Source organism: Hippocampus bargibanti, linkage group LG19 (genome assembly GCF_051943395.1).
Source record: "Hippocampus bargibanti isolate YZ-2025 linkage group LG19, ASM5194339v1, whole genome shotgun sequence".
NCBI lineage: Eukaryota > Metazoa > Chordata > Actinopteri > Syngnathiformes > Syngnathidae > Hippocampus > Hippocampus bargibanti.
Genome location: NC_142752.1, coordinates 15,739,003 through 15,763,949, shown reverse-complemented (window position 1 = coordinate 15,763,949; position 24,947 = coordinate 15,739,003). Strand labels below are relative to the sequence as shown.

At 50.3% G+C, this 24,947-nt stretch overlaps 1 protein-coding gene and 1 long non-coding RNA gene across 2 annotated transcripts in view; one reads left to right on the top strand and one right to left on the bottom strand.

Moving 5' to 3' along the window:
- Window positions 1-24,562, bottom strand: part of LOC148884108 (uncharacterized) — a 40,823-nt gene extending 16,261 nt beyond the window's left edge. Inside the window, exons 1-2 of the long non-coding RNA XR_016118500.1 lie at window positions 23,785-24,562; window positions 22,951-23,088 (exon numbers count right to left, since the gene is read on the bottom strand). This is a non-coding gene — a long non-coding RNA (uncharacterized LOC148884108). The remainder of the gene's footprint in view (window positions 1-22,950; window positions 23,089-23,784) is intronic.
- LOC148884109 (uncharacterized) lies at window positions 2,554-6,864 on the top strand. The gene is made up of 2 exons (XM_089021351.1): window positions 2,554-6,215; window positions 6,397-6,864. The coding sequence occupies exon 1, from the start codon at window positions 3,362-3,364 to the stop codon at window positions 4,415-4,417; it is 1,056 nt and encodes a 351-aa protein (XP_088877477.1). The 5' UTR covers window positions 2,554-3,361; the 3' UTR covers window positions 4,418-6,215; window positions 6,397-6,864.
- Window positions 24,563-24,947: the final 385 nt, after the last annotated feature.

Below are 24,947 nucleotides of genomic sequence, written 5' to 3'. Positions count from 1 at the left end.
AGACGGTTCTCGACACTCGTGGCCTCGTGCATTCCGGCGACCAATACACACGCGCTTTCCTGCCGAGGTTAGACCGGGCCGATGCCCGACCTCGCGCGCGACGCCGGTTGGTGTGGGAGCGCCACGCCGCTCGTACCGTCGCGCGCTCATCCGCCTCCTGGCGGGCTTATCTGCCGGTCGGGAGCGCCGAGGCGCGTCGGGCGCGGAGCGCGGAAGGGTAAGACGCGTAGCAGACCCCCTCCCGCGCCCAAGGCGACTGACGCCCGCCGCCGCCTCGCGCTGAGCCGCCGACAACCGGACTCTTGCCATCGAGCCGGTACCCGGCCGTCGGGCGGCGAGAGCGAGACCGCGCGCCGGGCCCGGAGCGCGCGGAAGGGAAAGTCGCATAGCAGACCCCCTCCCGCGCCCTCCGCGCCCGACGCCGCCTCGCGCTCGGCCGCCGACAAACGGGTTTACTTTACTGGGACCGACTCCGCCAGCGAGTCGGTTTCTCGACAGTGAGCCGGCCGATGAGACCCGCGCGACGGGCGCCGGGCGCGGGGCGAGGCCGGCGAAAGGCGCCCTGTTCCCAGGGACGCCGGACACCGACCCGCCCGCGCCCGCGGCGCCCGCCGCCTCATCCGCCGGTGGATTCGGTCCGCCGTTGGCTCCGGTCCGCTCGCCCGCAAAGTCGGAACGCCCGACGGGAGCCTGGCGCGGGGGACCTACACTTCCCGCGTCAAAGAAAGACTCCGGCCGCCGACCGATCATCGCGGACGAGCACCGCGCGTCGTCCGGGGGTGTGTCCCGCCCGCGGGGCGCGGCGCGATGGGGGGCCGAGGACGGCCGGGGACCCGCGAGAGCGGGACCCGCCGCCTGACCGCACCCCACGCCCGGCATTCGTTCCCGCAGCGCCCACTCCGCCGCGGCGGCGCAGCTTGACCTCGGCCGACGGAAGAGACGACGGCGACGAGCGCGACGCGCTCCCGCTGGGCCGGTTGAAAGGTGACCCTGGTCCTCAGAACCACCAGAAACCGGCTGGCACGCGCCTTTCGCGCCGCTGCCGCCGCCTCGTACCGCCAGTGGCAAGGCTTCGGTTCCACGGTCGCCCGCGGAGTAAGACCGCGCGGCGGGCGCGGGGCGAGGCCGGCGAAAGGCGCCCTGTAACCAGGGACGCCGGACACCGACCCCGCCCGCGCACGCCGCCCGTCCCCCCGCGAGCGCGCGGCTTCACCTCAGCCCGCGGAGCGAGACTGCACGACGGGCGCGCAGCGCGGGAGGCCGGCGAAAGGCGCCCTGTTCCCAGGGACACCGGACACCGAACATACCGCGCCCGTGGCGCCCGACGCCGCCTCATCCGATCCGTTTCACTTCGACTTGTACTTCACGGGGCTTCGCGCAACCGACTCTGCCATCGAGACGGTTCTCAACGGTCGGGCGTCGAGCGAGGACGCGCGGCGGGCGCGGAGCGCGGAAGGGTAAGACGCATAGCAGACCCCCTCCCGCGCCCGCGCGCGACGCCCGCCTCGGACTCGGCCGCCGACGTGCGGGTGTTTACTGGGCTTCGCTCAACGGACTCGGCCGTCGGGCGGCGAGCGAGGACGCGCGGCGGGCGCGGAGCGCGGAAGGGTAAGACGCATAGCAGACCCCCTCCCGCGCCCGCGCGCGACGCCCGCCTCGTACTCGGCCGCCGACGAACAGGTTACTGGGCTTCACGCGACCGACTCTTGCCATCGAGACGGGTCTCAACGGTCGGGCGGCGAGATACTACCATACTCGGCCGCCGACAAGCGGGTTTCAGTGCTTCCCGCTAGCGACTCTTATTGAGCCTGTTCTAAACGGTCGGGCGGCGAGATACCATCATACTCGTCCGCCGACAAGCGGATTTCAGTGCTTCAAACAACCGACTCTTGCCATCAAGCCGGTTCTCTACAGTCGGGCGGCGAGATACTACCATACTCGGCCGCCGACAAGCGGGTTTCAGTGCTTCCCGCTAGCGACTCTTATTGAGCCTGTTCTAAACGGTCGGGCGGCGAGATACCATCATACTCGTCCGCCGACAAGCGGATTTCAGTGCTTCAAACAACCGACTCTTGCCATCGAGCCGGTTCTCTACAGTCGGGCGGCGAGATACCCTCCATACTCGGCCGCCGACAAGCGGGTTTCAGTGCTTCCCGCTACCGACTCGTATCGAGCCTGTTCTCAACAGTCGGGCGGCGAGATACTGTCATACTCGGCCGCCGACAAACGGGTTTCACAGTGCTTCACGCAACCGACTCCGCCCCGTAGTCGGTCCTCAACAGTCGGGCGACGCGGTCAGCTCCGGAGGTTATCGAGAGTCACCGAAATGCCCTGGTCGGTCGTCCGCCTGGAGCCCGTGACCGGCGCCGTGGGGGCGAGCCCCCCCGACGCCTGGCCGGCGCCCGTCGACGGAGCCGTCCGTGAGGTTTTCGGTTTCCCAGGATCGACCGGAGGCGACTTCCGCGCCCGCGGCGTCAAACGCCGCCTCATGGTCCGTGTTTCATTTTTATACTCGGGGGCCGACGCGCGGCTCACTGGGCTTCGCACTTCCGACTCGGCCGTCGGCGGCGAGCGAGGGCGCGCGGCGGGCGCGGAGCGCGGAAGGGTAAGACGACTAGCAGACCCCCTCCCGCGCCCGCGCGCGACGCCCGCCTCGTACTCGGCCGCCGACGAACGGGTTTCTGGGCTTAGAGCAACCGACTCTCGCCATCGAGACGGTTCTCGACACTCGTGGGCCTCGTGCATTCCGGCGACCAATACACACGCGCTTTCCTGCCGAGGTTAGACCGGGCCGATGCCCGACCTCGCGCGCGACGCCGGGTGGTGAGGGAGCGCCACGCCGCTCGTCCCGTCGCGCGCTCATCCGCCTCCTGGCGGGCTTATCTGCCGGTCGGGAGCGCCGAGGCGCGTCGGGCGCGGAGCGCGGAAGGGTAAGACGACTAGCAGACCCCCTCCCGCGCCCAAGGCGACTGACGCCCGACGCCGCCTCGCGCTGAGCCGCCGACAACCGGACTCTTGCCATCGAGCCGGTACCCGGCCGTCGGGCGGCGAGAGCGAGACCGAGCGGCGGGCGCGGAGCGCGGAAGGGTAAGACGCATAGCAGACCCCCTCCCGCGACGCGCACGACGCCGGCCTCGCGCTCGGCCGCCGACGAACGGGTTACTTTACTGGGACCGACTCCGCCAGCGAGTCGGTTTCTCAACAGTGATCCGGCGGATGAGAGCCGCGCGACGGGCGCGGGGCGAGGCCGGCGAAAGGCGCCCTGTTCCCAGGGACGCCGGACGCCGAACTCCCGCCCGCGCCCGCCGCCTCATCCGCCGGCGGATTCGGTCCGCCGTTGGCTCCGGTCCGCTCGCCCGCAATGTCGGAACGCCCGACGGGAGCCTGGCGCGGGGGACCTACACTTCCCGCGTCAAAGAAAGACTCCCGCCGCCGACCGATCGTCGCGGACGAGCACCGCGCGTCGTCCGGGGGTGTGTCCCGCCCGCGGGCGCGGCGCGATGGGGGGCCGAGGCCGGCCGGGGACCCGCGAGAGCGGGACCCGCCGCCTGACCGCACCCCACGCGCGGCGTTCGTTCCCGCAGCGCCCACTCCGCCGCGGCGGCGCAGCTTGACCTCGGCCGACGGAAGAGACGACGGCGACGAGCGCGACGCGCTCCCGCTGGGCCGGTTGAAAGGTGACCCTGGTCCTCAGAACCACCAGACACCGGCTGGCACGCGCCTTTCGCGCCGCCGCCGCCGCCTCGTACCGCCAGTGGCAAGGCTTCGGTTTCACGGTCGCCCGCGGAGTAAGACCGCGCGGCGGGCGCGGGGCGAGGCCGGCGAAAGGCGCCCTGTAACCAGGGACGCCGGACACCGACCCCGCCCGCGCACGCCGCCCGTCCCCCCGCGAGCGCGCAGCTTCACCTCAGCCCGCGGAGCGAGACTGCACGACGGGCGCGCAGCGCGGGAGGCCGGCGAAAGGCGCCCTGTTCCCAGGGACACCGGACACCGAACCGACCGCGCCCGCGGCGCCCGACGCCGCCTCATCCGATCCAATCACTTGTTACTGGGCTTCGCGCAACCGACTCGGCCGTCGGGCGGCGAGCGAGGACGCGCGGCGGGCGCGGAGCGCGGAAGGGTAAGACGCATAGCAGACCCCCTCCCGCGACGCGCACGACGCCCGCCTCGTACTCGGCCGACGACGAGCGGGTTACCGGGCTTCGCCCGACGGACTCGGCCGTCGGGCGGCGAGCGAAGACGCGCGGCGGGCGCGGAGCGCGGAAGGGTAAGACGCATAGCAGACCCCCTCCCGCGACGCGCACGACGCCGGCCTCGGACTCGGCCGCCGACGAACGGGTACCGTGTTTCGCCCGGCGGACTCGGCCGTCGAGCGGCGAGCGAGGACGCGCGGCGGGCGCGGAGCGCGGAAGGGTAAGACGCATAGCAGACCCCCTCCCGCGACGCGCACGACGCCGACCTCGTACTCGGCCGCCGACGAACGGGTTACCGGGCTTCGCCCGACGGACTCGGCCGTCGAGCGGCGAGCGAGGACGCGCGGCGGGCGCGGAGCGCGGAAGGGTAAGACGCATAGCAGACCCCCTCCCGCGACGCGCACGACGCCGGCCTCGTACTCGGCCGCCGACGAACGGGTTACCGTGCTTCGCCCGGCGGACTCGGCCGTCGAGCGGCGAGCGAGGACGGGCGGCGGGCGCGGAGCGCGGAAGGGTAAGACGCATAGCAGACCCCCTCCCGCGACGCGCACGACGCCGGCCTCGTACTCGGCCGCCGACGAACGGGTTACCGGGCTTCGCCCGGCGGACTCGGCCGTCGAGCGGCGAGCGAGGACGCGCGGCGGGCGCGGAGCGCGGAAGGGTAAGACGCATAGCAGACCCCCTCCCGCGACGCGCACGACGCCGGCCTCGTACTCGGCCGCTCGACGAACGGGTTACCGGGCTTCGCCCGACGGACTCGGCCGTCGAGCGGCGAGCGAGGACGCGCGGCGGGCGCGGAGCGCGGAAGGGTAAGACGCATAGCAGACCCCCTCCCGCGACGCGCACGACGCCGGCCTCGTACTCGGCCGCTCGACGAACGGGTTACCGGGCTTCGCCCGACGGACTCGGCCGTCGAGCGGCGAGCGAGGACGCGCGGCGGGCGCGGAGCGCGGAAGGGTAAGACGCATAGCAGACCCCCTCCCGCGACGCGCACGACGCCGGCCTCGTACTCGGCCGCTCGACGAACGGGTTACCGGGCTTCGCCCGACGGACTCGGCCGTCGAGCGGCGAGCGAGGACGCGCGGCGGGCGCGGAGCGCGGAAGGGTAAGACGCATAGCAGACCCCCTCCCGCGACGCGCACGACGCCGGCCTCGTACTCGGCCGCTCGACGAACGGGTTACCGGGCTTCGCCCGACGGACTCGGCCGTCGAGCGGCGAGCGAGGACGCGCGGCGGGCGCGGAGCGCGGAAGGGTAAGACGCATAGCAGACCCCCTCCCGCGACGCGCACGACGCCGGCCTCGTACTCGGCCGCTCGACGAACGGGTTACCGGGCTTCGCCCGACGGACTCGGCCGTCGAGCGGCGAGCGAGGACGCGCGGCGGGCGCGGAGCGCGGAAGGGTAAGACGCATAGCAGACCCCCTCCCGCGACGCGCACGACGCCGGCCTCGTACTCGGCCGCTCGACGAACGGGTTACCGGGCTTCGCCCGACGGACTCGGCCGTCGAGCGGCGAGCGAGGACGCGCGGCGGGCGCGGAGCGCGGAAGGGTAAGACGCATAGCAGACCCCCTCCCGCGACGCGCACGACGCCGGCCTCGTACTCGGCCGCTCGACGAACGGGTTACTGGGCTTCGAGCGACGGACTCGACCGTCGGGCGGCGAGCGAGGACGCGCGGCGGGCGCGGAGCGCGGAAGGGTAAGACGCATAGCAGACCCCCTCCCGCGACGCGCACGACGCCCGCCTCGTACTCGGCCGCCGACGAACGGGTTACTGGGCTTCACGCGACCGACTCTCGCCATCGAGCCGGTTCTCAACAGTCGGGCGGCGACGACACCTCACAGTCGGGCCGCCGACAAACGGGTTCACAGTGCTTCATTCAACTTACTCTCGCCATCGAGCCGGGCGGCGACGACACATTACAGTCGGGCCGCCGACAAACTGGCTTCAGTGCTTCACGCGACCGACTCTTGCCATCGAGCCGGCTCTCAACAGTCAGGCGACGCGTGAGGTCGCTCCGGAGGTTATCGAGAGTCGACCGGAGGAGGCTTCCGCGCCCGCGGCGTCAAACGCCGCCACATCAGGTCCGTGTTTCATTTTTGTACTCGGGGGGCCGACAAACGGGTCACTCTGCTTCACGCGACCGACTCCGCCCCGCCTCGGAGTCGGTTCTCAACAGTGGGGCGACGCGGTCAGCTCCGGAGGTTATCGAGAGTCACCGAAATGCCCTGGTCGGTCGTCCGCCTGGAGCCCGTGACCGGCGCCGTGGGGGGCGAGCCCCCGCGACACCTGGCCGGCGCCCGTCGACGGAGCCGTCCGTGAGGTTTTCGGTTTCCCAGGATCGACCGGAGGCGACTTCCGCGCCCGCGGCGTCAAACGCCGCCTCATGGTCCGTGTTTCATTTTTATACTCGGGGGCTGACAAACGGGTCACTGGGCTTCACGCGACCGACTCCGCCCCGCCACGGAGTCGGTTCTCAACAGTCGGGCCGACTGGGGCTTCGTGCAACGGTTTCTGGGGCTGGGGAGGCCGATTTACACGCGTCGTGGTCGGCTGAGCCGCGCCGGAGGTCGCCTGGATGTTCGCTGAAAAACATAGAAAATGTTACGAAAATCTAGACCTCCGGGGAAAGAGGCCGAAATTTTAGCTGGGGAGGCCGACTTACACGCGTCGTGGACGGCGAAGCCGCGCCGGAGGCCGCCTGGATGTTCGCTGAAAAACTTAGAAAATTTTTTGAAAATATAGACCTCCGGGGAAAGAGGCCGAAATTTTAGCTGGGGAGGCCGATTTACACGCGTCGTGGTCGGCTAAGCCGCGCCGGAGGCCGCCTGGATGTTCGCTGAAAACTTAGAAAATTTTTCGAAAATAAAGACCTCCGGGGAAAGAGGCCGAAATTTTAGCTGGGGAGGCCGATTTACACGCGTCGTGGTCGGCTAAGCCGCGCCGGAGGCCGCCTGGATGTTCGCTGAAAACTTAGAAAATTTTTCGAAAATAAAGACCTCCGGGGAAAGAGGCCGAAATTTTAGCTGGGGAGGCCGATTTACACGCGTCGTGGTCGGCTAAGCCGCGCCGGAGGCCGCCTGGATGTTCGCTGAAAACTTAGAAAATTTTTCGAAAATAAAGACCTCCGGGGAAAGAGGCCGAAATTTTAGCTGGGGAGGCCGATTTACACGCGTCGTGGTCGGCTAAGCCGCGCCGGAGGCCGCCTGGATGTTCGCTGAAAACTTAGAAAATTTTTCGAAAATAAAGACCTCCGGGGAAAGAGGCCGAAATTTTAGCTGGGGAGGCCGATTTACACGCGTCGTGGTCGGCTAAGCCGCGCCGGAGGCCGCCTGGATGTTCGCCGAAAAACTTAGAAAATTTTTCGAAAATATAGACCTCCGGGGAAAGAGGCCGAAATTTTAGCTGGGGAGGCCGATATACACGCGTCGTGGTCGGCTAAGCCGCGCCGGAGGCCGCCTGGATGTTCGCCGAAAAACTTAGAAATTTTTTCGAAAATATAGACCTCCGGGGAAAGAGGCCGAAATTTTAGCTGGGGAGGCCGATTTACACGCGTCGAGGTCGGCTAAGCCGCGCCGGCCTCGTACTCGGCCGCCGACGAACGGGTTCCTGGGCCCAACGGACTCGGCCGTCGAGCGGCGAGCGAGGACGCGCGGCGGGCGCGGAGCGCGGAAGGGTAAGACGCATAGCAGACCCCCTCCCGCGACGCGCGCGACGCCGGCCTCGTACTCGGCCGCCGACGAACGGGTTACTGGGCTTCGCCCGACGGACTCGACCGTCGGGCGGCGAGCGAGGACGCGCGGCGGGCGCGGAGCGCGGAAGGGTAAGACGCATAGCAGACCCCCTCCCGCGACGCGCACGACGCCCGCCTCGTACTCGGCCGACGACGAACGGGTTACCGGGCTTCACGCGACCGACTCGACGACGAACCGGAAGTATCTCGCGGGAGGCGTCGCCGCGCGGTGTATAGCTTTCACTCTTTTGTCCCCCGCGACGCTCCGTACCGAATGATGTCATCTGAAGCCGCATACTGTTTTTAAGTTGCCGGCACGGTTCTCTTTCTAATAAATTCAAACAAATGACACCGCGTAACTCCCCCTAGACTATTTTCAGGAGCTTTTGCTCAACTTTCCTTCGCCCATCCCATTTTAAACGGACTTAGATAAACCGTGTGTATATTTTCCTTCAATGAGGTGCGATGCGCGCTTTCGGCCACCAAACGGCAGCGTTTCACCATTAATGAACGAAAGGAAGCATATTTCACACATATACACATTAAAAAACCTCTCAAAGTCAACTTTAAAGCATATTTCACACATATACACTTTAAAAAACCTCTCAAAGTCAACACTTGAAGCATATTTCACACATATACACTTTAAAAAACCTCTCAAAGTCAACACTTAAAGCATATTTCACATTTTTCTCAGTTAAATCAAGTTAATATAACTATCAAGTGGGATTATTTGCTTACAGAATTTGTTTTCTCAGTCAAATGAACACTATATATCAATATCAAGTGTTGTTATTTGATTACTGAATGTTTTTCTCAGTTAAATCAAGTTAATATAACTGTCAAGTGGGATTATTTGCTTACAGAATTTGTTTTCTCAGTCAAATGAACACTATATATCAATATCAAGTGTTGTTATTTGATTACTGAATGTTTTTCTCAGTTAAATCAAGTTAATATAACTGTCAAGTGGGATTATTTGCTTACAGAATTTGTTTTCTCAGTCAAATGAACACTATATATCAATATCAAGTGTTGTTATTTGATTACTGAATGTTTTTCTCAGTTAAATCAAGTTAATATAACTATCAAGTGGGATTATTTGCTTACAGAATTTGTTTTCTCAGTCAAATGAACACTATATATCAATATCAAGTGTTGTTATTTGATTACTGAATGTTTTTCTCAGTTAAATCAAGTTAATATAACTATCAAGTGGGATTATTTGCTTACAGAATTTGTTTTCTCAGTCAAATGAACACTATATATCAATATCAAGTGTTGTTATTTGATTACTGAATGTTTTTCTCAGTTAAATCAAGTTAATATAACTATCAAGTGGGATTATTTGCTTACAGAATTTGTTTTCTCAGTCAAATGAACACTATATATCAATATCAAGCGTTGTTATTTGATTACTGAATGTTTTTCTCAGTTAAATCAAGTTAATATAACTATCAAGTGGGATTATTTGCTTACAGAATTTGTTTTCTCAGTAAAATGAACAATATATATCAATATCAAGTGTTGTTATTTGATTACTGAATGTTTTTCTCAGTTAAATCAAGTTAATATAACTATCAAGTGGGATTATTTGCTTACAGAATTTGTTTTCTCAGTCAAATGAACACTATATATCAATATCAAGTGTTGTTATTTGATTACTGAATGTTTTTCTCAGTTAAATCAAGTTAATATAACTATCAAGTGGGATTATTTGCTTACAGAATTTGTTTTCTCAGTCAAATGAACACTATATATCAATATCAAGTGTTGTTATTTGATTACTGAATGTTTTTCTCAGTTAAATCAAGTTAATATAACTATCAAGTGGGATTATTTGCTTACAGAATTAAGTAAAATGAACAATATATATCAAAATATTACAAAGATATACAAAGATATACAAAGATATGTCTCACTTAAGAGCAGTTTAATGACCGCACAATACTCTCAGCTTGTATAGAAACACCGTCAACGTTAACAGATACATTAATCTGAAATGCAAAGAGTGTTTATAGTACTAAATACTCGTTTGAGCTTTAAACCCCCCTTTGTATTTTCAATGAGGTGCGATGCGCGCTTTCGGCCACCAAACGGCAGCGTTTCACCATTAATGAACGAAAGGAAGCATATTTCACACATATACACTTTAAAAAACCTCTCAAAGTCAACACTTAAAGCATATTTCACACATATACACTTTAAAAAACCTCTCAAAGTCAACACTTAAAGCATATTTCACACATATACACTTTAAAAAACCTCTCAAAGTCAACACTTAAAGCATATTTCACACATATACACTTTATAAAACCTGTCAAATCAACACTTGGATCATATTTCACACATATACACTTTATAAAACCTGTCAAATCAACACTTGGATCATATTTCACACATATACACATTAAAAAACCTCTCAAAGTCAACACTTAAAGCATATTTCACACTTATACACTTTATAAAACCTGTCAAATCAACACTTGGATCATATTTCACACATATACACTTTATAAACCCTGTCAAATCAACACTTGGATCATATTTCACACATATACACTTTAAAAAACCTCTCAAAGTCAACACTTGGATCATATTTCACACATATACACTTTATAAAACCTGTCAAATCAACACTTGGATCATATTTCACACATATACACTTTATAAAACATGTCAAATCAACACTTGGATCATATTTCACACATATACACATTAAAAAACCTCTCAAAGTCAACTTTAAAGCATATTTCACACATATACACTTTAAAAAACCTCTCAAAGTCAACACTTAAAGCATATTTCACACATATACACTTTAAAAAACCTCTCAAAGTCAACACTTAAAGCATATTTCACACTTATACACTTTATAAAACCTGTCAAATCAACACTTGGATCATATTGCACACATATACACTTTATAAAACCTGTCAAATCAACACTTGGATCATATTTCACACATATACACTTTATAAAACCTCTCAAAGTCAACACTTAAAGCATATTTCACACATATACACTTTATAAAACCTGTCAAATCAACACTTGGATCATATTTCACACATATACACTTTATAAAACCTGTCAAATCAACACTTGGATCATATTTCACACATATACACATTAAAAAACCTCTCAAAGTCAACACTTAAAGCATATTTCACACTTATACACTTTATAAAACCTGTCAAATCAACACTTGGATCATATTTCACACATATACACTTTATAAACCCTGTCAAATCAACACTTGGATCATATTTCACACATATACACTTTAAAAAACCTCTCAAAGTCAACACTTGGATCATATTTCACACATATACACTTTATAAAACCTGTCAAATCAACACTTGGATCATATTTCACACATATACACTTTATAAAACATGTCAAATCAACACTTGGATCATATTTCACACATATACACATTAAAAAACCTCTCAAAGTCAACTTTAAAGCATATTTCACACATATACACTTTAAAAAACCTCTCAAAGTCAACACTTAAAGCATATTTCACACATATACACTTTAAAAAACCTCTCAAAGTCAACACTTAAAGCATATTTCACACATATACACTTTATAAAACCTGTCAAATCAACACTTGGATCATATTTCACACATATACACTTTATAAAACCTGTCAAATCAACACTTGGATCATATTTCACACATATACACTTTATAAAACCTGTCAAATCAACACTTGGATCATATTTCACACATATACACTTTATAAAACCTCTCAAAGTCAACACTTAAAGCATATTTCACACATATACACTTTAAAAAACCTCTCAAAGTCAACACTTGGATCATATTTCACACATATACACTTTATAAAAACCTGTCAAATCAACACTTGGATCATATTTCACACATATACACTTTATAAAACCCTGTCAAATCAACACTTGGATCATATTTCACACATATACACTTTATAAAACCTCTCAAAGTCAACACTTAAAGCATATTTCACACATATACACTTTATAAAACCTGTCAAATCAACACTTGGATCATATTTCACACATATACACTTTATAAAACCTGTCAAATCAACACTTGGATCATATTTCACACTTATACACTTTATAAAACCTCTCAAAGTCAACACTTAAAGCATATTTCACACATATACACTTTATAAAACCTCTCAAAGTCAACACTTAAATCATATTTCACACATATACACTTTATAAAACCTGTCAAATCAACACTTGGATCATATTTCACACATATACACTTTATAAAACCTGTCAAATCAACACTTGGATCATATTTCACACATATACACTTTATAAAACCTCTCAAAGTCAACACTTAAAGCATATTTCACACATATACACTTTAAAAAACCTCTCAAAGTCAACACTTGGATCATATTTCACACATATACACTTTATAAAACCTGTCAAATCAACACTTGGATCATATTTCACACATATACACTTTAAAAAACCTCTCAAAGTCAACACTTGGATCATATTTCACACATATACACTTTAAAAAACCTCTCAAAGTCAACACTTAAATCATATTTCACACATATACACTTTATAAACCCTGTCAAATCAACACTTGGATCATATTTCACACTTATACACTTTATAAAACCTCTCAAATCAACACTTGGATCATATTTCACACATATACACTTTATAAAACCTGTCAAATCAACACTTGGATCATATTTCACACATATACACTTTATAAAACCTGTCAAATCAACACTTGGATCATATTTCACACATATACACTTTATAAAACCTCTCAAAGTCAACACTTGGATCATATTTCACACATATACACTTTATAAAACCTGTCAAATCAACACTTGGATCATATTTCACACATATACACTTTATAAAACCTGTCAAAGTCAACACTTGGATCATATTTCACACATATACACTTTATAAAACCTGTCAAATCAACACTTGGATCATATTTCACACATATACACTTTATAAAACCTGTCAAATCAACACTTGGATCATATTTCACACATATACACTTTATAAAACCTGTCAAATCAACACTTGGATCATATTTCACACATATACACTTTATAAAACCTGTCAAAGTCAACACTTGGATCATATTTCACACATATACACTTTATAAAACCTGTCAAATCAACACTTGGATCATATTTCACACATATACACTTTATAAAACCTGTCAAATCAACACTTGGATCATATTTCACACATATACACTTTATAAAAACCTGTCAAAGTCAACACTTGGATCATATTTCACACATATACACTTTATAAAACCTGTCAAATCAACACTTGGATCATATTTCACACATATACACTTTATAAAACCTGTCAAATCAACACTTGGATCATATTTCACACATATACACTTTATAAAACCTGTCAAATCAACACTTGGATCATATTTCACACATATACACTTTATAAAACCTGTCAAATCAACACTTGGATCATATTTCACACATTATACACTTTATAAAACCTGTCAAATCAACACTTGGATCATATTTCACACATATACACTTTATAAAACCTGTCAAATCAACACTTGGATCATATTTCACACATATACACTTTATAAAACCTGTCAAATCAACACTTGGATCATATTTCACACATATACACTTTATAAAACCTGTCAAATCAACACTTGGATCATATTTCACACATATACACTTTATAAAACCTGTCAAATCAACACTTGGAAAGCATATTTCACACATATACACTTTATAAAACCTGTCAAATCAACACTTGGATCATATTTCACACATATACACTTTATAAAACCTGTCAAATCAACACTTGGATCATATTTCACACATATACACTTTATAAAACCTGTCAAATCAACACTTGGATCATATTTCACACATATACACTTTAAAAAACCTCTCAAAAACACTTAAAGCATATTTCACACATATACACTTTAAAAAACCTCTCAAAGTCAACACTTGGATCATATTTCACACATATACACTTTATAAAACCTGTCAAATCAACACTTGGATCATATTTCACACATATACACTTTATAAAAACCTCTCAAAGTCAACACTTGGATCATATTTCACACATATACACTTTATAAAAACCTGTCAAATCAACACTTGGATCATATTTCACACATATACACTTTATAAAAAAACCTGTCAAATCAACACTTGGATCATATTTCACACATATACACTTTATAAAACCTGTCAAATCAACACTTGGATCATATTTCACACATATACACTTTATAAAACCTCTCAAAGTCAACACTTGGAGCATATTTCACACATATACACTTTAAAAAACCTCTCAAAGTCAACACTTGGATCATATTTCACACATATACACTTTATAAAACCTGTCAAATCAACACTTGGATCATATTTCACACATATACACTTTATAAAACCTGTCAAATCAACACTTGGATCATATTTCACACATATACACTTTATAAAACCTGTCAAATCAACACTTGGATCATATTTCACACATATACACTTTATAAAACCTGTCAAATCAACACTTGGATCATATTTCACACATATACACTTTATAAAACCTGTCAAATCAACACTTGGATCATATTTCACACATATACACTTTATAAAACCTGTCAAATCAACACTTGGATCATATTTCACACATATACACTTTATAAAACCTGTCAAATCAACACTTGGATCATATTTCACACATATACACTTTATAAAACCTGTCAAATCAACACTTGGATCATATTTCACACTTATACACTTTATAAAACCTGTCAAATCAACACTTAAAGCATATTTCACACATATACACTTTATAAAACCTGTCAAATCAACACTTGGATCATATTTCACACATATACACTTTATAAAACCTCTCAAAGTCAACACTTGGATCATATTTCACACATATACACTTTATAAAACCTGTCAAATCAACACTTGGATCATATTTCACACATATACACTTTATAAAACCCTGTCAAATCAACACTTGGATCATATTTCACACATATACACTTTATAAAACCTGTCAAATCAACACTTGGATCATATTTCACACATATACACTTTATAAAACCTCTCAAAGTCAACACTTAAAGCATATTTCACACATATACACTTTATAAAACCTCTCAAATCAACACTTGGATCATATTTCACACATATACACTTTATAAAACCTGTCAAATCAACACTTGGATCATATTTCACACATATACACTTTATAAAACCTGTCAAATCAACACTTGGATCATATTTCACACATATACACTTTATAAAACCTCTCAAAGTCAACACTTAAATCATATTTCACACATATACACTTTATAAAACCTCTCAAAGTCAACACTTAAATCATATTTCACACATATACACTTTATAAAACCTGTCAAAGTCAACACTTGGATCATATTTCACACATATACACTTTATAAAACCTGTCAAATCAACACTTGGATCATATTTCACACATATACACTTTATAAAACCTGTCAAATCAACACTTGGATCATATTTCACACATATACACTTTATAAAACCTCTCAAATCAACACTTGGATCATATTTCACACATATACACTTTATAAAACCTGTCAAATCAACACTTGGATCATATTTCACACATATACACTTTATAAAACCTGTCAAATCAACACTTGGATCATATTTCACACATATACACTTTATAAAACCTGTCAAATCAACACTTGGATCATATTTCACACATATACACTTTATAAAACCTCTCAAAGTCAACACTTGGATCATATTTCACACATATACACTTTATAAAACCTGTCAAATCAACACTTGGATCATATTTCACACATATACACTTTATAAAACCTGTCAAATCAACACTTGGATCATATTTCACACATATACACTTTATAAAACCTCTCAAATCAACACTTGGATCATATTTCACACATATACACTTTAAAAAACCTCTCAAAGTCAACACTTGGATCATATTTCACACATATACACTTTATAAAACCTGTCAAAGTCAACACTTGGATCATATTTCACACATATACACTTTATAAAACCTGTCAAATCAACACTTGGATCATATTTCACACATATACACTTTATAAAACCTGTCAAATCAACACTTGGATCATATTTCACACATATACACTTTATAAAACCTCTCAAATCAACACTTGGATCATATTTCACACATATACACTTTATAAAACCTGTCAAATCAACACTTGGATCATATTTCACACATATACACTTTATAAAACCTGTCAAATCAACACTTGGATCATATTTCACACATATACACTTTATAAAACCTGTCAAATCAACACTTGGATCATATTTCACACATATACACTTTATAAAACCTGTCAAATCAACACTTGGATCATATTTCACACATATACACTTTATAAAACCTCTCAAATCAACACTTAAATCATATTTCACACATATACACTTTATAAAACCTGTCAAATCAACACTTGGATCATATTTCACACATATACACTTTATAAAACCTGTCAAATCAACACTTGGATCATATTTCACACATCACTTTATAAAACCTGTCAAATCAACACTTGGATCATATTTCACACATATACACTTTATAAAACCTGTCAAATCAACACTTGGATCATATTTCACACATATACACTTTATAAAACCTGTCAAAGTCAACACTTGGATCATATTTCACACATATACACTTTATAAAACCTGTCAAAGTCAACACTTGGATCATATTTCACACATATACACTTTATAAAACCTGTCAAATCAACACTTGGATCATATTTCACACATATACACTTTATAAAACCTGTCAAATCAACACTTGGATCATATTTCACACATATACACTTTAAAAAACCTGTCAAATCAACACTTGGATCATATTTCACACATATACACTTTATAAAACCTGTCAAATCAACACTTGGATCATATTTCACACATATACACTTTATAAAACCTCTCAAAGTCAACACTTAAAGCATATTTCACACATATACACTTTAAAAAACCTGTCAAATCAACACTTGGATCATATTTCACACATATACACTTTATAAAACCTGTCAAATCAACACTTGGATCATATTTCACACATATACACTTTATAAAACCTGTCAAATCAACACTTGGATCATATTTCACACTTATACACTTTATAAAACCTGTCAAATCAACACTTGGATCATATTTCACACATATACACTTTATAAAACCTCTCAAATCAACACTTGGATCATATTTCACACATATACACTTTATAAAACCTGTCAAATCAACACTTGGATCATATTTCACACATATACACTTTATAAAACCTGTCAAAGTCAACACTTGGATCATATTTCACACATATACACTTTATAAAACCTGTCAAATCAACACTTGGATCATATTTCACACTTATACACTTTATAAAACCTCTCAAAGTCAACACTTGGATCATATTTCACACATATACACTTTATAAAACCTGTCAAATCAACACTTGGATCATATTTCACACTTATACACTTTATAAAACCTGTCAAATCAACACTTGGATCATATTTCACACATATACACTTTAAATAACCCCGCTGTCAGACTTCCAGGAGGCTGCTCCATCCTCCAGCTCATTCCCCCCCAGCTCTGGTTCCCCGGGCGGCGTCTGGGGACCGGCATTCGCCCCCTTGCTGGAGCTCAAACACTTAGAAAATATTCCAAAAGTGGAGGCCGAGATTCCCCCAAGCACGCCCGCCTTTGGTGCTTGATAGTCGGCTTGGAGACCTCCGCAAAGCCCCGCTGTCAGACTTCCAGGGAGGCTGCTCCATCCTCCAGCTCAATTACACCCAGCTCTGGTTCCCCGGGCGGCGTCTGGGGACCGGCGTTCGCCGTCTTGCTGGAGCTCAAACACTTAGAAAATATTCCAAAAGTGGAGGCCGAGATTCCCCCAAGCACGCCCGCCTTTGGTGCTTGATAGTCGGCTTGGAGACCTCCGCAAACCCCCGCTGTCAGACTTCCAGGGAGGCTGCTCCATCCTCCAGCTCAATTACACCCAGCTCTGGTTCCCCGGGCGGCGTCTGGGGACCGGCTGGCCCGCTGTCAGACTTCCATGGAGGCTGCTTCATCCTCCAGCTCACTCCCCCCGCAGCTCTGGTTCCCCGGGCGGCGTCTGGGGACCGGCTGGCCCGCTGTCAGACTTCCAGGGAGGCTGCTCCATCACCCAGCTCACTCCCCCGCAGCTCTGGTTCCCCAGGCGGCGTCTGGGGACCGGCATTCGCCCCCTTGCTGGAGCTCCAACACTTAGAAAATATTCCAAAAGGGAGGCCGAGATTCCCCCACGCATGCCCGCCTTTGGTGCTTGATAGTCGGCTTGGAGACCTCCGCAAACCCCCGCTGTCAGACTTCCAGGGAGGCTGCTCCATCCTCCAGCTCAATTACACCCAGCTCTGGTTCCCCGGGCGGCGTCTGGGGACCGGCTGGCCCGCTGTCAGACTTCCATGGAGGCTGCTCCATCCTCCAGCTCACTCTCCCCGCAGCTCTGGTTCCCCGGGCGGCGTCTGGGGACCGGCTGGCCCCTGTCAGACTTCCAGGGAGGCTGCTTCATCCTCCAGCTCACTCCCCCCCCGCAGCTCTGGTTCCCCGGGCGGCGTCTGGGGACCGGCTGGCCCGCTGTCAGACTTCCAGGGAGGCTGCTCCATCCACCCAGCTCACTCCCCCGCAGCTCTGGTTCCCCGGGCGGCGTCTGGGGACCGGCATTCGCCCGTCTTGCTGGAGCTCCAACACTTAGAAAATATTCAAAAAGTGGAGGCCGAGATTCCCCCACGCATGCCCGCCTTTGGTGCTTGATAGTCGGCTTGGAGACCTCCGCAAACCCCCGCTGTCAGACTTCCAGGGAGGCTGCTCCATCCTCCAGCTCAATTACACCCAGCTCTGGTTCCCCGGGCGGCGTCTGGGGACCGGCTGGCCCGCTGTCAGACTTCCAGGGAGGCTGCTCCATCCTCCAGCTCACTCCCCCCCCGCAGCTCTGGTTCCCCGGGCGGCGTCTGGGGACCGGCTCTGGGGACCGGCGTTCGCCGTCTGGGGACCGGCATCGCCCCCTTGCTGGAGCTCCAACACTTAGAAAATATTTCAAAAGGTGGAGGCCGAGATTCCCCCCCCAAGCATGCCCGCCTTTGGTGCTTGATAGTCGGCTTGGAGACCTCCGCAAAGCCCCGCTGTCAGACTTCCAGGGAGGCTGCTCCATCCTCCAGCTCAATTACACCCAGCTCTGGTTCCCCGGGCGGCGTCTGGGGACCGCTGGCCCCCTTGCTGTCAGACTTCCAGGGAGCTGCTATTTCAAAACTAGAGCTCAGATTCCCCCAGCTCAGGTTCCCCTTTGGGCGGCGTCTGGGGACCGGCTGGCCCGCTGTCAGACTTCCAGGGAGGCTGCTCCATCCTCCAGCTCACTCCCCCCGCAGCTCTGGTTCCCCGGGCGGCGTCTGGGGACCGGCATTCGCCCCCTTGCTGGAGCTCCAACACTTAGAAAATATTCCAAAAGTGGAGGCCGAGATTCCCCCACGCATGCCCGCCTTTGGTGCTTGATAGTCGGCTTGGAGACCTCCGCAAACCCCCGCTGTCAGACTTCCAGGAGGCTGCTCCATCCAGCTCAGTCCCACCCGACGCACCGGCTGTCGCCCCCCTCTGGAGCTCAAACACTTAGAAAATATTTCCAAAAAGCTCCCCCACGCACGCCCGCCTTTGGTGCTTGATTATCGGCTTGAGACCTCCGCAAACCCCCGCTGTCAGACTTCACAGGGGAGCTGCTCCATCCTCCAGCTCAATTACACCCAGACGCTGGTTTCCCGGGCGGCGTCTGGGGACCGGCTGTCGCCCCCCTTGCTGGAGCTCCAAACACTTAGAAAATATTCACAAAGTGGAGGCCGAGATTCTCCCAACGCATGCCCGCCTTTGGTGCTTGATAGTCGGCTTGGAGACCTCCGCAAAGCCCCGCTGTCAGACTTCCAGGGGCAGCTCTGGGGACCGGCTGGCCCGCTGTCAGACTTCCAGGGAGGCTGCTCCATCCCCAGCTCACTCCCACCCAGCTCGGTTCCCCGGGCGGCGTCTGGGGACCGGCTGTTCGCCCCCTTGCTGGAGCTCAAACACTTAGAAAATATTTCAAAAAGTGGAGGCCGAGATTCCCCCACGCATGCCCGCCTTTGGTGCTTGATAGTCGGCTTGGAGACCTCCGCAAAGCCCCGCTGTCAGACTTCCAGGAGGCTGCTCCACCCTCCAGCTCAATCCCACCCGACTCTGGTTCCCCGGGCGGCGTCTGGGGACCGGCTGTCGCCCCCTTGCTGGAGCTCAAACACTTAGAAAATATTCCAAACTAGAGGCCGAGATTCCCCCACGCATGCCAGCCTTTGGTGCTTGATAGTCGGCTTGGAGACCTCCGCAAGCCCCCGCTGTCAGACTTCCAGGGAGGCTGCTCCATCCCCCAGCTCAGTCCCACCCCAGCGCTGGTTCCCCGGGCGGCGTCTGGGGACCGGCTGTCGCCCCCTTGCTGGAGCTCAAACACTTAGAAAATATTTCAAAAGTGGAGGCCGAGATTCCCCCCACGCATGCCCGCCTTTGGTGCTTGATAGCCGGCTTGGAGACCTCCGCAAACCCCCGCTGTCAGACTTCCAGGGAGCTCATCCTCCAGCTGCCTGGTCCACCGGCTGGCCAGCTCAGGGAGGCTCCCATCCCCAGCTCACTCCCCCGCTGGTTCCCCGGGCGGCGTCTGGGGACCGGCGTTCGCCCCCTTGCTGGAGCTCAAACACTTAGAAAATATTCCAAACTAGTGGAGGCCGAGATTCCCCCACGCATGCCCGCCTTTGGTGCTTGATAGCCGGCTTGGAAGACCTCCGCAAAGCCCCGCTGTCAGACTCCAGGAGGCTGCTCCATCCTCCAGCTCAGTCCCACCCGACCGCTTCCAGGGAGGCTGCTCCATCCTCCAGCTCACTACCCCCAGCTCTGGTTCCCCGGGGCGTCTGGGGACCGCTGGCCCGCTGTCAGACTTCCATGGAGGCTGCTCCATCACCCAGCTCACTCTCACCGCGCTCTGGTTCCCCGGGCGGCGTCTGGGGACCGGCTTTCGCCCCCTTGGTGGAGGTCAAACACTTAGAAAATATTTCAAAACTGGAGGCCGAGATTCTCCCACGCATGCCCGCCTTTTGGTGCTTGATAGTCGGCTTGGAGACCTCCGCAAAACCCCCGCTGTCAGACTTCCAGGGAGGCTGCTCCATCCTCCAGCTCAATTACACCCAGCTCTGGTTCCCCGGGCGGCGTCTGGGGACCGGCTGGCCCGCTGTCAGACTTCCAGGGAGGCTGCTCCATCACCCAGCTCACTCCCCCGCAGCTCTGGTTCCCCGGGCGGCGTCTGGGACCGGCGTTCGCCCCCTTGCTGGAGCTCAAACACTTAGAAAATATTCAAAAAGTGGAGGCCGAGATTCCCCCAACATGCCCGCCTTGGTGCTTGATAGTCGGCTTGGAGACCTCCGTAAACCCCCGCTGTCAGACTTCCAGGGAGGCTGCTCCATCCTCCAGCTCAATTACACCCAGCTCTGGTTCCCCGGGCGGCGTCTGGGACCGGCTGGCCCGCTGTCAGACTTCCAGGGAGGCTGCTCCATCCCCAGCGCACTCCCCCGCAGCTCTGTTCCCCGGGCGGCGTCTGGGGACCGGCGTTCGCCGTCTTGCTGGAGCTCAAACACTTAGAAAAATATTCCAAAAGTGGAGGCCGAGATTCCCCCAAGCACGCCCGCCTTTGGTGCTTGATAGCCGGCTTGAAGGACCTCCGTAAACCCCCGCTGTCAGACTTCCAGGGAGGCTGCGTCATCCTCCAGCTCACTTCCACCCGAGCGCTGGTCCCCCGGGCGGCGTCTGGGGACCGGTTGGCCCGCTGTCAGACTTCCAGGGAGCTGCTCCATCCCCCAGCCACTCCCCCGCAGCTCTGGTTCCCCGGGCGGCGTCTGGGGACCGGCGTCGCCCCCTTGCTGGAGCTCAAACACTTAGAAAATATTCCAAAAGTAGAGGCCGAGATTCCCCCACGCATGCCCGCCTTTGGTGCTTGATAGTCCGGCTTGGAGACCTCCGCAAACCCCCGCTGTCAGACTTCCAGGGAGGCTGCTTCCATCCTCCAGCTCAATTACCCACAGCTCTGGTTCCCCGGGCGGCGTCTGGGGACCGGCGTTCGCCGTCTTGCTGGAGCTCAAACACTTAGAAAAATATTTCAAAAGTGGAGGCCGAGATCCCCCCCCAGCATGCCCGCCTTTGGTGCTTGATAGCCCGGCTTGGAGACCTCCGTAAACCCCCGCTGTCAGACTTCCAGGGAGGCTGCGTCACCCTCCAGCTCAGTCCACCCGACGCGGTCCCCCCCGGGCGGCGTCTGGGGACCGGCTGTCGCCCCCTTGCTGGAGCTCAAACACTTAGAAAATATTTCAAAAGTGAGGCCGAGATTCCCCACGCATGCCCGCCTTTGGTGCTTGATAGTCGGCTTGGAGACCTCCGCAAAACCCCGCTGTCAGACTTCCAGGGAGGCTGCTCCATCCTCCAGCTCAGTCCCAACCCGAGCGCTGGTTCCCCGGGCGGCGTCTGGGGACCGGCGTTCGCCCCCTTGCTGGAGCTCAAAACACTTTAGAAAATATTCAAAAAGTGGAGGCCGAGATTCCCCCAAGCATGCCCGCCTTTGGTGCTTGATAGTCGGCTTGGAGACCTCCGTAAACCCCCGCTGTCAGACTTCCGGGAGGGCTGCTCCATCCACCCAGCTCAAGCTCCCCCAGCTCTGGTTCCCCGGGCGGCGTCTGGGGACCGGCGTTCGCCCCCTTCTGGAGCTCTCAACACTTAGAAAATATTTCAAAAGTAGAGGCCGAGATTCCCCCAAGCGGCCCCGCCTTTGGTGCTTGAATATACTATATCATAATAATAACAACAATACTAATAATAGTAATAATATAGAATATGACAGTACGCTGTCAAGCGTCCGTAACAGCTCACCTGGGCATGTAGAAGTCATTTGAAGTCATGTAGAAGTCATTTGAAGTCATTTTTGTTGATGGAAAACAAGTTGTGCAAAAGTGTCGGTTGTCCTTTAAAAGCTTCAGTCACTTTTCGTACCTGTACCCATGGTAGGAGCTGAAAAACACATGCATATTGATATATATCATAATAATAACAACAATACTACTACTAATAATAAATGAAGTGGGATTATTTGCTTACAGAATTTGTTTTCTCAGTAAAATGAACAATATATATCAATATCAAGTGTTGTTATTTGATTACTGAATGTTTTTCTCAGTTAAATCAAGTTAATATAACTATCAAGTGGGATTATTTGCTTACAGAATTTGTTTTCTCAGTCAAATGAACACTATATATCAATATCAAGTGTTGTTATTTGATTACTGAATGTTTTTCTCAGTTAAATCAAGTTAATATAACTATCAAGTGGGATTATTTGCTTACAGAATTGATTTTATCAGTCAAATGAACAATATATATCAATATCAAGTGTTGTTATTTGATTACTGACTTCCTTCCCTCTGTAAAGAACCCGGAAAAGCTTATTTGGTTAAGCGTGGCTTTATGGAAAGCCATTTTAAGCTCCCCTACGATCGATAACGCGTCCCCCCCCGCCCCCCCCCCCCCCCCAACCGTCAAACGCGACCGTTTTTCGACCGTTTTTGACCGTTTTTTTCGACGTCACGGTCCTCTTTTGCTCACAGTTGGCCTCAAACTTATCTCAGAGATCCCTTCGCCGTCTTTAACACCCACTAGAATGTCGCGGATGTGTCATTCTAGCCCGTTTTAAAGTAAAAGTTGACTCACCCGCCATGCGGCGCCCTCCATCTTTGTTTTGACCTCCTCCCCTGACGACGAACCGGAAGTATCTCGCGGGAGGCGTCGCCGCGCGGTGTATAGCTTTCACTCTTTTGTCCCCCGCGACGCTCCGTACCGAATGATGTCATCTGAAGCCGCATACTGTTTTTAAGTTGCCGGCACGGTTCTCTTTCTAATAAATTCAAACAAATGACACCGCGTAACTCCCCCTAGACTATTTTCAGGAGCTTTTGCTCAACTTTCCTTCGCCCATCCCATTTTAAACGGACTTAGATAAACCGTGTGTATATTTTCCTTCAATGAGGTGCGATGCGCGCTTTCGGCCACCAAACGGCAGCGTTTCACCATTAATGAACGAAAGGAAGCATATTTCACACATATACACATTAAAAAACCTCTCAAAGTCAACTTTAAAGCATATTTCACACATATACACTTTAAAAAACCTCTCAAAGTCAACACTTGAAGCATATTTCACACATATACACTTTAAAAAACCTCTCAAAGTCAACACTTAAAGCATATTTCACACATATACACTTTAAAAAACCTGTCAGTTTTTTTCTCAGTTAAATCAAGTTAATATAACTATCAAGTGGGATTATTTGCTTACAGAATTTGTTTTCTCAGTCAAATGAACACTATATATCAATATCAAGTGTTGTTATTTGATTACTGAATGTTTTTCTCAGTTAAATCAAGTTAATATAACTGTCAAGTGGGATTATTTGCTTACAGAATTTGTTTTCTCAGTCAAATGAACACTATATATCAATATCAAGTGTTGTTATTTGATTACTGAATGTTTTTCTCAGTTAAATCAAGTTAATATAACTGTCAAGTGGGATTATTTGCTTACAGAATTTGTTTTCTCAGTCAAATGAACACTATATATCAATATCAAGTGTTGTTATTTGATTACTGAATGTTTTTCTCAGTTAAATCAAGTTAATATAACTGTCAAGTGGGATTATTTGCTTACAGAATTTGTTTTCTCAGTCAAATGAACACTATATATCAATATCAAGTGTTGTTATTTGATTACTGAATGTTTTTCTCAGTTAAATCAAGTTAATATAACTATCAAGTGGGATTATTTGCTTACAGAATTTGTTTTCTCAGTAAAATGAACACTATATATCTATATCAAG

Excerpts from the sequence above, each read along its gene's own strand:
- LOC148884109 (XM_089021351.1), top strand. The coding sequence starts at position 3,362 with ATGTCGGAACGCCCGACGGGAGCCTGGCGCGGGGGACCTACACTTCCC.